Source organism: Grus americana, chromosome 2, assembly GCF_028858705.1.
Source record: "Grus americana isolate bGruAme1 chromosome 2, bGruAme1.mat, whole genome shotgun sequence".
Taxonomy (NCBI): domain Eukaryota; kingdom Metazoa; phylum Chordata; class Aves; order Gruiformes; family Gruidae; genus Grus; species Grus americana.
The window spans coordinates 1,511,543-1,526,398 of NC_072853.1; the positions used below are offsets into that span (position 1 = coordinate 1,511,543).

Sequence of the window (14,856 nt, forward strand, 5' to 3'; positions counted from 1 at the left end):
ACCTGAATTTCAAACCCTCTTCTCCATTTGCTTTCTTGTAGGAGCCAACTTGCACTTTGTAAGGAGCCCCCCAGCCAACAAGGTGATAAAGACGCGCTACAGGATAGTGAAGAAGAATGTGATCTCTTCAGCCGGGTCCATATCGTCCTTCAGCAGCCCCATTCCCAACTGGAAGACGAGGCGCCCTGTGGCATCCAGGTAATTCTTCCATCCCTTGAATGCAGCCAGTTGGGACGCAGGAGCTGAGGGAGCTCCCACGTTGGCTCCGTGTTATTACCCTTGCATGTTCGTCGCTTAATTTCTGTATTTGTTTAGCTGCTTCTACGCAGAGTTTATTGACTTAAAGTGTAAAATCGTATTAGTAATCATGTTAGCCCGAGTCGGCGGCCAACAGCTTGCCACAGTCTGTGGCTTCATATTTATTCCCTGTTTGAATTAATTGTTTTCATGAAGCCGTTAAATAAGCTGTAAGGAAGATGAATAAATGCACACAGGTCTACATCAGACCTAAGTAAACTCACTGCTTGTTTTAGAGATAGACGTGACCTGTTAATTAGGGATGGTCAAGCTTGTTAACGAGGCCAGACCTTCCCTCTGCTTTATATCATTATCGTGCACGTTGGCGCTACAGAGGAGCTTATTGAAAGCGTGTTGGAGGCAGGTGCCCCAAACCTACACCAGGAGGTAGGTGCAGGCACAGACTTGCTTCTTGCTGGGTTATCTGGACGGGTGGAGCATCAGCCCAGCCTTGTAGCAAATAATTTGGCGTGCCAGCACCCGTCTGAGGAAGGATGTCACCAAAGGATGGTGTCGTACCCTTGAGTCTGAGTCTTCCTAAATCAGCTTTGCAGATATCTGTCTTTCAGCTATGAGCGAGCTGCAGCTACGTTACCTGGTGGAGATGTTACCAAGGAACATCTCGGAGGCCAAGGCAAAGTCTGAAAGTTGTGTATAAGCTGAAAGGTCGTTATGGTAATTGATGCTCTAAAAAAAAGCACTATTAGAACTGCTGGTTTTGGTTATAACCCAGATTCTGGCTATTCTTAGGTTGACAATAGCTTTTTCTCCTTTTGAAATGCTGGTTTGCCACTGTCAGGGGCAATAATTTGGTCAAAGACAGCCTGCTCTGCTCCGATGTGGGCTTGTTTGTTTTATTATTCATTCCAGCGTAGCAAACCTGAGGAGCTGGGGGATGCTGCGGACTGTCCCCCACCATCGGCTCCTCCAGCAGAGCAGTGACACGAGTCGGCATCAACGCCCTGCTCCAGGTGGTTTCTTCCAAAAGTTATTTCCCCAAGGGTTGATGGCTTTTATGGTGGGTGCTGTGGTGAGACAAAGATTGCGGTGATTGTTTTTAAAGACTTAACTTTGCCTGATTTTTCCCTACACTAAGTGAATTTGGCTTTGAGTTTCACAAGTATTATTATCTGAAGAGAGGATTGGTTTTGGAAGACTTGAGGGTGATGAGGCCAGGTACCAGGCAAATAGAGAGATTTAATAAAAAAGTGTTTATTTTGAAACTATTTTTTAAAATATAAAATCAAGTCTATTATTTTGTCTTGGTTTTTCAAGCTCTTAGTTGAGAAACTCCTCGTCTCGCGTACTATGCCAGCCTTATTTTCAAAGTGCTTCTTCTCGTATGGAAACCGCGGGATCCTTTTGGGCTAACAGCTGATTTCCACCCAAATTTTCTGCGGTCAATCTTACCTGCACTTCCTCCTCCTTTTTCTTCACCTTCTACTTTTCCCTTTGATATCTTTCCATCATGCCCTTTTATCCAGCCCTGAGATCCGCACGTCTCCTCTTCCTACCCTCCCCAAAAATCAGCTGGTTTGCCTCCTCTGGTGCACTTACTATTCCCATTATAGGTCCCACCTCCATTTGCACGTCCTTGGGGCCAACTTCTTGCATTTCCCATTCCACAAACAAACCACATATTCTTTTTCTTGCTCCCTCATCCTATGTTTTTGCTGAATCAAGGCAGCATGTGCGTGTATCTTACCTGCCAGTGAGAGTTCTTGCTTGCTCACCGCTCTCAGGCTACAATAGAAAGTCAGACCATCAAATAAGTAATTGTTGTGTTTCTTCTTTGGCCCGAATAGACGCTTTTTAAAAATAGTATTATTAATTTTTCTAAGTTCGGCTTTTGCATTGTGTATGTACAAGTATGTTACCGTAAAATCTTAAATTGTATTGCTTCTTAGAGGTTCATAATTCGCTACTGGTAATTATAGTGCCTGGTATTTTGTATGCAAATCAAGAGTTCTTTCTCATGGCTTTTAATGTCCTATTTCCTCCTGTAGTGTTGGTGTAATGCTGACTCTGGTTCTGGTCACTCCTGTAGCTACAGCCGCTGATGTGCAACTCACATGGCCCCTAATGAGTGCATTGACATCCACATCGACATGTGTCTTGCCCTTTCCCATCCCTGGTTCAGTTTGCTGCTTTTTTGGTCCTGAACCAGCCGTTTTGAGCAAATCTTCCTTCTTTTATTTAGGTGGAAACAGCTGCTGCTTTCTGTTTCTGGTACAGGCAGTCCTGTTCAAACGACACTTCTCCTTCCATCACTGCCCTCGCTACAAATCCTGCCCATTTATCGGAGAATATTGATTTTTGTTTCTAGTTTTTGTGATGGCAAAATATTCTGCGAGGGATCTGGGCTGCTTTAGTGTCTCTCTGCAGTTAACACACCTCAACTGGGACCTTGAAAGAGAAAACGTGAGCCAGGCAAGGCTCGCCCTGCTCCGTAATCGTCCCAATTTTATTCCTAGGAGGGGAATTTGCATCTTGTACCTGTTCTCTGTTAGTGGATTCAGTTCTGCAATCACTTTCCCAGCCGGTGAAACATGATGATGTTTTTGCCACTTGATGCTTTTTATAGCGAGAATCATCGTGTCACACTGCGACATGACGCTGCCCAAAACTATTATCCTGTTGATGTACGAGCCCGACTCGCAAAACTCTTTTAGGCATCAGTGGTAAGCGAGGGAGAGAGAGGCTTCTTGTAGCCACATCGAATTTAATCTGCTGCCTCTTGATGAAGTGCAGATGCGTGTGTTTAATCCGATGCTGTAACAGATTACTGACTTGGTTGCCCAGAGAGGTGGTAGATGCCCCATCCCTGGAAACATTCATGGCCAGGTTGGATGGGGCTCTGAGCAACCTGATGGGGTTGAAGATGTCCTTGCTTGTGGCAGGAAGGTTGAACTAGACGAGCTTTAAAGGTCCCTTCCATCCCAAACCATTCGATAATTCTATAAACTTCAGCCTTAGTTAATAGAAAACAACTCGTGCTCTGCGTATTTGGCTGAGGTTCTTCCCCCCCGTCTTGTTACTCCGCATCTGGCCGGTTGATGGATGGAGAACCCGTGGTGAGAGCTGAGAAGGGCAGGAGCTTCGAGCAGGGGTTTCGGGCAGGGTTAGAGCAAGAGTCGCTGGCTGCTGGGTGATGGGTCTTGCTCAACCAAGTGGTGATTTTGTGGAGGAGCAACCTTTTGTGCTGCTGCGATTGGCTGAGAGCTCCCACTTGTAGAATAATTTTATCCGTATTAATCTTTGACTTCATTAAATGATGTAGTTTAGATCTTACGGCTGTTTCAGACAAATCTTGATAAAATGCCATCAGCAAATTAAAACAATTATATTTTAAAGAAGCAATAAATCTCTTACTCACTCTCCCTATTACCTTCCTTGTGTGTGATCAATCATTGGACTGTCTGGAGGAAGCACATGGCAAATGCTTCTATAGTTTTTACTTTTTTTTTTCTCCGTTGTTCATAGCATCCTCTTGGACCCGTAACAAGGAATGAGCCGGGAGCTGCTTTCTTGCTGCTTTGCTGTGCTTTTGCCAAAACAACAGGCAGGTTTGGTGGTGGTGGGACACACTGTGCATGCCTGCAGCACTGGTTTAGTCACCTCCTCGTTTTTATCTTTCTGTGTGTGCCATACTGAATGGTCAACTATTTATTTTTAATATCCTTTGCACCTTAAGCCAGAAGTGTGATGTTAAAAGGCTAGTGGTGCTGCAGTCAAGTGCTGCTCCCAAATTGGTTTCTAGCTGAGGCTAAGGGGAAGTTCCTACTATAAAATCCAGGTTTTCGGGGGTCCGAAAGTGATGTGCAAAGGTTTTGTGTGACCACTGATCTTTTAAGATTTAATACACTGCCTTAATAAACTTTAGGCAGGAGCTGTGTTCTTGTCCATCTTAGAAACTTGCTGTCGTTAAAGATGTTTATGATTCCCCCTTCTCTTTTTGGGTATCTATGCTGCAGTTTGCAGCAAGAAATCTTGCTGGGGCATCTGTTGCCGACAAAGTCCCCCAAATCAGCAGGCTAAGATGAAGAGGGATGTGTCTTTGGGAAATGAGTGACAGGGAGAGTCGCTGCAGGTCCAGAGGTACCCGATGCTAATCCCTTGGTGATGAGTTGTGTTCTCCCCTTATTGCTAGGTTGCATTAAACTTCGCCCTGCTGCTGACTTTTCTTAGAGGCGATAGATGGGAGTATATTTTAAATTAATTTTACTACACTTTTTGTAATATTTTTGTTTTAAATAGATTTATAAGCAACTTGGGGGCTATTTCTCCAAATTTATGAAGATAATTTTCACTCTCTTGATAAGGTTAAATTTACACCTGCTATTTCCATATTAATTCACATTGCTAAGTGGATCTAATTTTCTTCCGTTCTTCTATCTAGCGAGTGTGGCCTTTCCTAATGCAATTTCCCCCTCACTAAATCACTGTGATCGGGAGTCATGATCGAGTTAAATTAACTTAAATTAATTTACTTAATAAGAGCTCCAGATCATTGTGAATGAGGTTAAGATTTATTGATTCTCCTTTTCACTCCTCCCCCTTATCTCTCTGCTTTGCAGGAGCGCAGCTCAGAAGGGCTGTGATTTGCTTGCCTTAAATTTCATTTGCTCCTATTGACATTGCGGTTGGTCATCGCTTAGAAATGGCGGGGGGGATGCCCTCTCCCCGCGCAGCCTCTTGCCGCCGGGAGAGGGCTGAGCGAGTTGCCGCGGAGGAGTTGCGACGGATGAAGCGGCACGCTGAGCGACGGCGGCGATGCCGCTCCTGCTTCCAGCCTCTTTCCATGGTTCACGTGGTGTCAGCAGGTGCGGCAAGCAGTAAACCAGGATGTCCAGGTTTCACAGACCTTGACCAGAGGTAGCGGAAGCCTTCTGGGGTTGAGGGCGCTGTAGGATTGCGGAAACTGCTAGAAAGGTAGGTAGGGCACCTGCCGTTGTGGCTGGGATCCTGCAGCCCGATGCACGCTGGCTGGAGGGAGCAGACGAGGATATCGACAGAAGGATGCTCCCGGCCGTTGCACATATCTCCCCTTGCAAAGCCACGTGCTTCACCAAAGGGACCGTCTTCTTGCAAGCAGAGCAGGGAGAACGGGACAAACCCAAATGCCATTGAGCATCCATCCCAAGGCAGCAGTGGGAAATATCTGTACCCCTGTACAGGGAATGACGTGCCAGGAACTGTCTGTAGAGCAACAGAGAGCGTTGGCCAGAAGGAGGGTGTACCAACGCCTGTAGGAGACCCCAGCTCACCCTCCCATGGAGAGGCAGGGCCACTTTAAGACACATTTTTGGGAGCAGAGAGACCTATGCGTAGCGGCTGGTGTTGTGTTTAGAGACCCCCGTGACGGGCGAGTTAAATACTGACCCACTTTGAAGAGTTTTATTCTAAAACACTGATGCATGTGGTTAAAAGAAAAGTAACCTGTCTGCAAATATAATCTGGCACTGTTGGAGAAGCTCAGATATTTCCTTCAGAAAACTTTGCAGCTTCTTTTGAGGGACAGTCCTACCCCTCCAGCACTATAAATAAGTAAAGAACAAGATAATAAAACATTTGCCAGAGAAATGCCTGCTCAGTAGAAAAGACTTGTCAGCAGAGGATAAGCTTGCGTGGTTTAGTTTTGTTTTCTTCTTTTGTTTCTGTTCTTTGGCCTGGAGCACATTGAATGGACTAAGATGGAAATGAGAGCCTTTTGGGCTTGACTTGGGTCCTCACCACCCGTTCCTCTCCGTAGCCCTTAGTGTTTTGCGCTGAAAGGTAAAGTGGGTGATGCAGGCTGTTAAACGGGCTGGTGCTCAACCACCGTGGTGGGTCCAAGTGCCACTTCCCCAGGGCAAAGGAACATATGGCCAAGTCCCCAGAGGAGGAGAAACTGCTGACTCTGCCAGTCACTGACTTTTCAGGAGGCTGGGATGCTGTTTTCTGTGTCGCTCGGACACACCAACCTCTTTGTCTCATCCCTTCCTCTCCTTCACGGTGGGTGAGTTTTTCGTTTCCAATTTCTTTTTGCTCTCTTACCAATGGTTTTCGGATATCCATCGCCAGCCAGTCAACCCAACTCATCACCCAGTTCATAGGACCATAGAATGGTTTGACTTGGAAGGGACCTTAACGATCATCCAGTCCAACACCCTGCCATGAGCAGGGATGTGTCCCACTAGATCAGGTTACTCAAAGTCCCATCCAGCCTGACCTTGAACACTTCCAGTGATGGGGCCATTCAATGCTGCCTCTCCAGCTTCTGCTGACCAGTGAAGGTATCTACTGAGGGTGTTGTGGAGGCCACCATTCTCCAGCACTGTCCCCAGGCTTGGTCTCCTCTCCCATACAGCATCATCATCGGCTTTTCTCCCAAGTCCCATACTGGGCTGCTGAGCTAATTTCATGCAGCCCATGCCATCCCCCTCCCAGGAAAGCCTTTCAGATTTTCCTTGCTACGTGATGCCATTTTGCTGACATGTCCTGAGTCCTGTTACATTCTTCCTCACAGGAGTGAAATAGTAGTTTCACCTCCCTGAGCCAACAAGTAGCGCGTGGTTGGGAAGGGCGATCGGCTTCCCCCTCTGCGATGGAGTATTTTCCACGTATGGCCAGGGTGAGCAGAGCCTTGATGTGCTCTTGGCTGTGATGTGTGTCTTAACTCTTTCCACCTAAACCATTGGGGAGAGGAGATGTGAGTGAACCAAAGTCTTGAGCTGCAAGACAGAGGTGTGCGTACCCCAGGTGGTGCATGCCAGCACGGCTTTCCCGGACCCATTGCTGTTTCTAATTCCTACAGAATGCAGAACCACGTGGTTGGTTGTCATAAATACTAGTTGCATGGCATAAGTATGAAAACTTAATATATCAATTTTTTTTTTTCGAGAGAGTATATTCTTGTGACTTTCCGGGGAAGCTGTCTCCTCCTCTCCGTATACCTCCCCTTGCGTTGCAGACCAGGGTGATGCACAGCGGCCGACCCCCTGTGGCACAGCACCTTAAACCCAAGTGTTTCACTCTGCAGTGAATCGTTTACCATAATCCAAGCTGATGGGCAGTAACGTGTTAAGCCACAGTAATTCAATCACTTCTGAGCTTTTTGGTTGCACTCTAAGGCTCTCCAGGAAGTCCATTAGTTCTGGAAATGGGATGGGTTCGCTCAACTTTTGTGATATCTCTGGAAACTGTTGAGAAGCATTTGAGATATGTTGGTGTGTGCTGCTTGTCCTACAACCCAACACTGAGTAGCTTTGTCCGTGCTGGTAATTACAGACCCAGAGTGACCCCTGTGGGGAATTTATTTGGGTCTGGTTGGGCATGGTTTAGCCCTTTTTTCACCCATCAGCGTTTGGGGAAATCCCTTCTCCATTCGGTTCGCTTTGCTGGCATGGAGTTACAATCGCCAGCATGGCTTGGGGCTTGCTGGGGAATTATTTACAGCATTTGGGGAAGATACTGCTGTATAGGGTGAAACACCATGGGGCATATTTCTGAAGACTCAAATGGTGGAGAATGTTGTTGTTCTGCTTAAAAAACCCAACTTTAGGGACAAAATGAAGAGAGAGCAGGGGAAAGGGCAGGCCCAGTTGTGCCTGCCGTGCCTTGGGGGCTATATGGAGGATGATCCCATAAATTACCTATAGGCTGACTGCTTCTCTGAAAAGGGGCATGGGGATGGCAGCAAGTTTCCTAAAAGCCTAAGTGCCCTAACAAGACCCATCGATTGTTAGAAGGACAATGCTGAAGCATCCCATGCGAGAACCACCTTGGTAAGTCACCACTGCAAGGTGTTTAGTTTGCGGGATTTTAAGATACAAGGCTTTGAGAGCAGAATCTACTTATAATTATGTTAAATATGTACATTTGTAAAAGTCATCTCCCCAACTGTCATTCTGTAGTTTCCTGTTTAAAGGATCCATACCTCTTCTCCAAAAGCATCTGGAGCTGGCGGCTGTAGAAACCAGATTAGTCCATGAACTGTTAGTTCAGTCTGGAGAGGACTTTTGTTTTTTTTTAATTCCTGATATGGCTGTGAAAATTCAAAATCCGGCAGTGACACCCTATGGGATGGAGACCAAAAGGTGCATCGGTTTAGTGATGAGTGGTGGAATTACTTAGAAGCAGGTTGGCAAAGCAGTTTTCAGTGTCAGCTCTGCCCGTGGTGTGCTCTGTGCCAACAGGATCCTTCTCTCTCCATCCCTAACCCCTGTCTCAAAAATCTCAAGGTGAAGAAGCCAGAGGCAAATAAACAGCACCTGATTATTTCTCCACGTGGCTAAGCAGGCGCTGCCGTCGTGTATTTACTCAATGCACCTCTAGGAGAAGTCATCAAGCAGTTTTGGAGAGCAAAGACGTTGTTGTCCATGTGTCTTCGAGATGAGGCAGGGTCTGGAGATGTTTGTGCAGCTCTCCAAAGGCAGGCGCATTAAATCACGATGCGTTCCTGATCCCGAGGAGGGGGCAGTGATTGAGGGTGAGAGCTGAGAGGGGGGTTTGGGGCTGTAATGTGTGATGGATGGAGCAAATCCATATTTCTCTGGTGCTGGGACATCATCTCGAAAGTTGCAGAGAAGACGCAGAAAACTGTTAACGTAGGCTTCCACCGTTGATAATTGCTGAGTGCTCTGACGGGGGGAAGCTTTAATCGAAGTTATCATATATTGTGAGCAGACAGGGATGGTTTTTTTTTTTTAAAGATCTCAGCAAAGGCTGTCTTCTCAGTCCATTTATTTTTTCCATGGGTTGGTACGTTCACTTTAGCAGGGAGAAGGGATCCAAGCAATGGGATCCTGACCTCCCGCGGACCAGTTTGGAGCACAAACTGGGCTGGTGCTGTGGTTGAGATGCTGCTCTTCAAGCTGGAGGGAGCCTGCAAGGTCCAGACTGGAATCTCCACTTTTTGGGGGGGAAGGTTTAAGTTCAGCTTTGTAAGTTATTTGTCTCGTTTGGATGATGCTCCGTTGGGATTTTGCATCTTCCACTCCTGGTGCCAATTGCTTCTGGATCTCCTCACACATCAGCGAAGGATCCTGAGCATCGTAACCCTGTGGGCAGAGGTTGGGGGACCAGGAGTTAATTTTATTTTATCAAGATGATAAAATACCCCTCTGCCTCCCCGGCTTTTGATGCGTTAATCTGAAAAAGGAGTCGAAATGTGACTAATGTCCTTAAAGTTCCTGTCAATTTTTTTCTTCCCAAATTCATTTGACATGAAAGTGAGAAGTAAACAGAAAGCCTGTGTTTAAGCAGATAACTTGGAAAGCCTTTTCCATCACATTTAAAAACGGCCGTGTCATGGATTCTGCGAATTGGCGGGTTCTATTTTGTTTTATTTTATTTTGTCTGTGTGGTAAATTTTCTTTTAATAATCTCGACGTGGTTTTACGAGGTTTAGGGCTAAGATTTTTTTTGAAGGGATGTTAAACCATTCTCCAAAATGACATCTCATTAAAGTGAAATTCATCTGCTGGGATTGGAGACATTACAGACAGGAGGAAACTGTGGCTCCCATTCGAAAATACATATTTTTTTTTTTCTATAGGAAGTACTTTTAATCTTTTTAATGAGGATGGTATGAGATACACAACCCCGTATTGTTTCTGAGAAGCCCTGACATCTGGCCCAGCATAATCCCATTTCTGTTAGGGACTAGTTTAGAGGCTTTAAAAAACAATGTCGCCTCTTTTGGGTAAAGCTCGGGATTAATCTTTCATATGCTTAGCGCTCCCCCCTTGCAGAAAGACAGACACTTTGTAACACTCAGTCTTCCTTTTTTCTTTTTCTTTTTTTCTTTTTTTTCCTATTTCTTCTTTCCCCTGTTTCCCTCTCTTTTCTCCTCTTTTCCCTCTTCTCTCTTTTTCCTCTTTTCTTTTTTCCTCTTTCCTTTTTCTTTTTTCCCTATTTTCTTTTTTCTTATTTTTCTTTTTTCTTTCTTTTTTCTCTTTTTTCTTTTCTCCTTATTTTCCACATTTTTCCCCCTTTTTCCTTTTTTCTTCCCCCTTTTCTCCTTTTTTCCTTTTTCCTTCATTCTTTTTCCTTTTTTCCTTTCCCCCCTTTTTCTCCTTTTCCCTTCCCCCGTTTTTTTTTTCCTCCTGTTTTCCCTTTTTCCCTTTTTTCCCTTTTTCTCTTTTTTCCTGTTTTTCCTTTTTTCCTGTTTTTCCTTGGGTTTTTCCCCCCCCTTCCTCCCCCCCCCCTTTTTTTTTTCTTTTTCTTTTCCTTCCCCTCTCCTTTTTACCTTTTTTTTTTTCCTCTTCCCCTATTGTGTTTCCCCAAACCAGACCTGAGAGCTGCTTTCCCAGCCGACGGCCTGAGCAGCAGGTTCAAGATGAGCAGCTTTGCACCAGGAACCTGGGGCTGCTCCAGCACCAGCCCAGTCCTGGGCTGTTCCCCCCCATCCTCCCAGTCTCCCCCAGTCCTGTCCTGTGCCGTGGCAACCTTGTGCCATGAGGTTGTATTTTGTGCTGCTTTTGCATGATTTTGGGGCTGCTGGCCTCGGGGAGAACGCTCCGGTTTCCTCCTCAAAGGGTCGGCTGCAGTAATTGAGCTCTACTTCGGAGGAACTAATGAAAACAAAATAAAAAAAGGACTGAGAGGTTAACTACCAGCTTTAAATGCATATGAAAATACTTAAGAATAATGGGATTTTCTTTTTTTAATTTTGGTTAATGGAGTAGTCGAGTTTTGAATGGATTCTATTAAAAATAAAACTGTCACATCTGAACCTGGGGAGGCAATGATGGGTTATTTACTCGGCAGGGTGTTATGTTGATCTTGGATCAGTCCTTCTCCGGAGCCTGGAGCGTCCTCCTTTGGGGGGCCTGTCCTTCCCTAAACCCAGATCTTTTCTTGCTGGGAGATCTCGCAGCTTCATCACGTGCTGGATCTGTGTTGGTTGTGAGCAGAAAAAAGAGGTGCTTCCCTAGTTTAGCTGCAAAAATTGAGAATTTCTGCTTTTTCTCCTCCCTTTCTGAATTAGTGGGGTATAGCTGATAGCCCTCACCTTACGTTATTTGGAGGAAGTGGCTTGTATTTCCTGCTGAGTTGCAGAAAATAACCTTTTTTCCCATGGGCTTAAGGCACATCGGGATAATCTGGCTTCTTATTTGGCTGCCGAAACGTGGCTTTACATCTGTAGCCCAGAAACATCTTGCTCTTTGGATTTATGGAGAGAAATGCAGAAAGCTGAGTTTTGTCTTTAAGGAGATCGTACGGACATGGAAATGCTGAGTGTAGTTGAGAATAAAAGTGATGTCATCTTGTTTTGCACCATCAGGGCATAGTTTTGCTTTTGTAATACTTAAACCCAGCCAAACACAGACGTCTCCCGTAAATGAAAGATATGTAAGAGGTGGTTTCCACCACCAGGCTCTTTCCCAGTGTCCGTCCTCCCTGCAGACTCCCAGCCTGGAACTGGCTTTCTGCCACATGAGATGTTGAACTCACTGCACCCTCTTGGCCTGAGATGGCCATGTTGGATGGAAATGAGCTGGAAGCCAACCAGTCTGTAGCCTGGATAACATATAAATGAAAGGTCTTCCTTCTTGCTCTTTTTTTTTTCATCCCTGAAAGCAAAGTTTGATGGTGCAAAACCACTGTAGAAGAGCACAGTACTGTCCCTTGTGGCAGCCAGCAGTTGCACCCTCAGCAGGAGTTTTGGTTGGGTCAGGACAATGTTTTGAAGTTGGTCTCCTGAATGGAACATCTCCAGTTACTGGGCTTCAGGTAGCTTCACAGACTGGTCTTGGAGGCTAAAACTTCAACCCCTTGCAGATGAAACCAGTCCTGAGGATATTCTTCAGCTGCTGGTGGGCTCTGGATCATCAGGGCTAGGCAGGAGCAAAGCGAAGGACATGTTTTTGCTGAAATGAGGTTGGTTTGCAGTGTGGATGTTGGGTTCTCAGCACCACATTGCCTCTACAGATCTGCTCTGAAGGGTCTGCACTACTTGCTAGAAGAGATATGGCTGGTGTGGGACAGCCCAGCCTGGGACAAGGAGATTTTGGATCTGTGATGAGGTCTGTGAACGCTTGGTTGATACAACCTCTTTCCGTTTCCAGCCTGCCACCTTTCCTCTTGTCTCCCCGTGAGAATGAATCCTTCATGCTGTGTCTTACTGCAGGGCAGGGAGAAGAGGAGGTTGCCTGAGCCAAGTGATTTCAACTGTAAATGTTCATTCAAATGCCAGTTCCTAAAGAGCTGAGCAGCATTGCGAGCGTGGCATCATTCTGCACAAATACGGAGAGCTGTATTACACCCGTGATGCTCGTTTGACCAAAGGATCCTATAGAAAAGGATAAACCAAAACGATAACCGAGCTAAAAAAAAAAAGAGAGAGACTCTGCCTTTCAGTAAGGCTGCAAGAAGCGCTTGTTTTGAGAGGTGCAGGGGAGTACTGAAGTGCTTGGGGCTCTTCACACCAAGCCCACCACCTCTCAGTTGCATTGTGGTGCTGCACAAGAGTTACCAGCTCCCAGAGCTGGACAAGCCAAGTGGAAAGATCCCTTGGGGACTAAAACCAGCACGTAGGGCATTGCCTACGATGTGTAACAGTGCAGATTTGCTCGCAAGTGGTTGCGTGGCTTCTCAACGAGCTACCGCTCATCAGCAATGTCTTGCTGACTGGCTGCTCCTACCCCGTGGAATATTAAGCTAATGTTTTACTTAGCGTTTATAATAGGCAGAGAGCACACGCACAGTTGGTTAGTAGAGGATTTGCTGATGAGTGGTAATTCATTAGCTGGGATTTTTTTCCCTTCTTTTGTGACCGCCTCTCCTTGCTTTCAGAGTACAGCAGCTATCAAAGAAAAGCAGAACATCTTTAGCGAGGAGGTTTATGCAGATTAAAAGTTGGGAGTTTTCAGCTGCAGATCAGCAGTTTTGAGTTAGGGCTGGATCATCTGGTGCAGGAACTCAGGTGGGAGACATGAAAGTTTGTGCCTAGGCAACCGGAGAGGTTATCTCCGGCATTGCGGAGCCCATCTTCACGTGCTGGGACACCAGATTTGAGATGGTCTTCCCCATGCCATGGCTTTGCAGAGAGTTTGCTGCCCATCAGCATGTTTGGGTCCACATGTCGGCTCCTGGAGCCTCAACCCAGCAGCTCTTGGGCAATGAAGCTGGTGAAGGGTCTGGAGCACAAGTCTGATGAGGAGCGGCTGAGGGAACTGGGGTAGTTGAGCCTGGAGAAGAGGAGGCTGAGGGGAGACCTGATCACTCTCTACAACTACCTGAAAGGAGGTTGTAGCCAGGTGGGTGTTGGTCTCTTCTCCCAAGTAACAAGTGATAGGACAAGAGGAAATGGCCTCAAGTTGCGCCAGGGGAGGTTTAGATTGGATATTAGGAAAAATTTCTTCATGGAAAGGGTTGTCAAGCATTGGAACAGGCTGCCCAGGGAAGTGGTGGAGTCACCATCCCTGGAGGTATTTAAAAGATGTGTGGACGTGGTGCTCAGGGTCATGGTTTAGTGGTTGGACTTGGCAGTGCTATGGTTGGCCTTGATGATCTTAAAGGTCTTTTTCAACCAAAACGATTCTGTGATTCTGTGATACGTTGGGGTGGCAGTGGTCTTTGCATAGTGAAGGCAGCAATCGCTCCTTTCCTCTAGGTTATATCCAAAATACCCTAAACATGATGGCATCTATAGGACCCAGTAGGTCAGGACTTCTCCTTGCTCTTGATTTACTTGGAGTCCATGTTTGAGGATCTTGAAATGTAGTGTGGAGGCGGAAGAAGCACTTGGAACTCAAATCATTAACTCCAACAAAAAGCACAGGCAAAGCTGTAGTGGAAAAATGTCCATTACGGATGTTATAATGTTATTTATGGATTAGTCCGCAAGTTCTAGGATGGACCCTGGGCAAGCAGGGCAGATGCCACGTGGAAGAAAGCGGAGGATTGATAACCTCCTTGTCCAGTCTTGGGGACGTGTCTGCTTGAGGTCATGCAGGGACTGAGCGTGGTGACATTGGCAATCGAAGCAGGTCTCCAAAACCCTTTAACTCCTCTTGATGCTGCTCTCTCTGTCTCAGAGCATCTCTTTCTTCCTGTCTGGATTCTCCAGGATAAAATATCTTGTGGGACCACGAGGTTTCAGATACTGCTGTTCCTTTTGTCCATCCAAATGCCCTAGATGCCAGCTGCAGCTTTGAAAAAAATTTAAAAATTATAGGATAGTATTCACCCTTTCTAACCCAATTTTCAGCAAAAATACATACTTTGTATGATAGTATTCATCCTTTGTAACCCAGGCTTCAGCAGCAGCTGAGTAGTCTGGTCAGATGGAATCTGCTTGGGGATATAGTTTTCTGAATTGCACACATATCTTATTTAAAACTCATTTTTGAAGCAGTTTTTAACCTTTGGAAGTGGTTTTTTCTAAGGCTAGTAATCCCTCCTAACAGCATCCCATTTTGGGAATATTTTTTCCTGCACTGGATATTTACACAGTCACTGATTTTTCACCTGACAGTGACAGCTGCGGGAGTGAGTGATGTATTTAATTTCTAAATTTCTACCCTACTAAGAGATTAGTAATGGCAGAGCTTCTTTTTTTCCACCCCTTTT

At 45.8% G+C, this 14,856-nt stretch overlaps 1 protein-coding gene across 2 annotated transcripts in view; it reads left to right on the forward strand.

Moving 5' to 3' along the window:
* The window catches only part of ZC3H3 (zinc finger CCCH-type containing 3), a 182,624-nt gene that overhangs the window by 80,684 nt on the left and 87,084 nt on the right, over positions 1-14,856 (forward strand). For both annotated transcript variants that reach the window (XM_054815362.1, XM_054815363.1), the window contains exon 4: positions 42-198. In XM_054815362.1, coding sequence (XP_054671337.1) covers positions 42-198 — 157 coding nt within the window. The remainder of the gene's footprint in view (positions 1-41; positions 199-14,856) is intronic.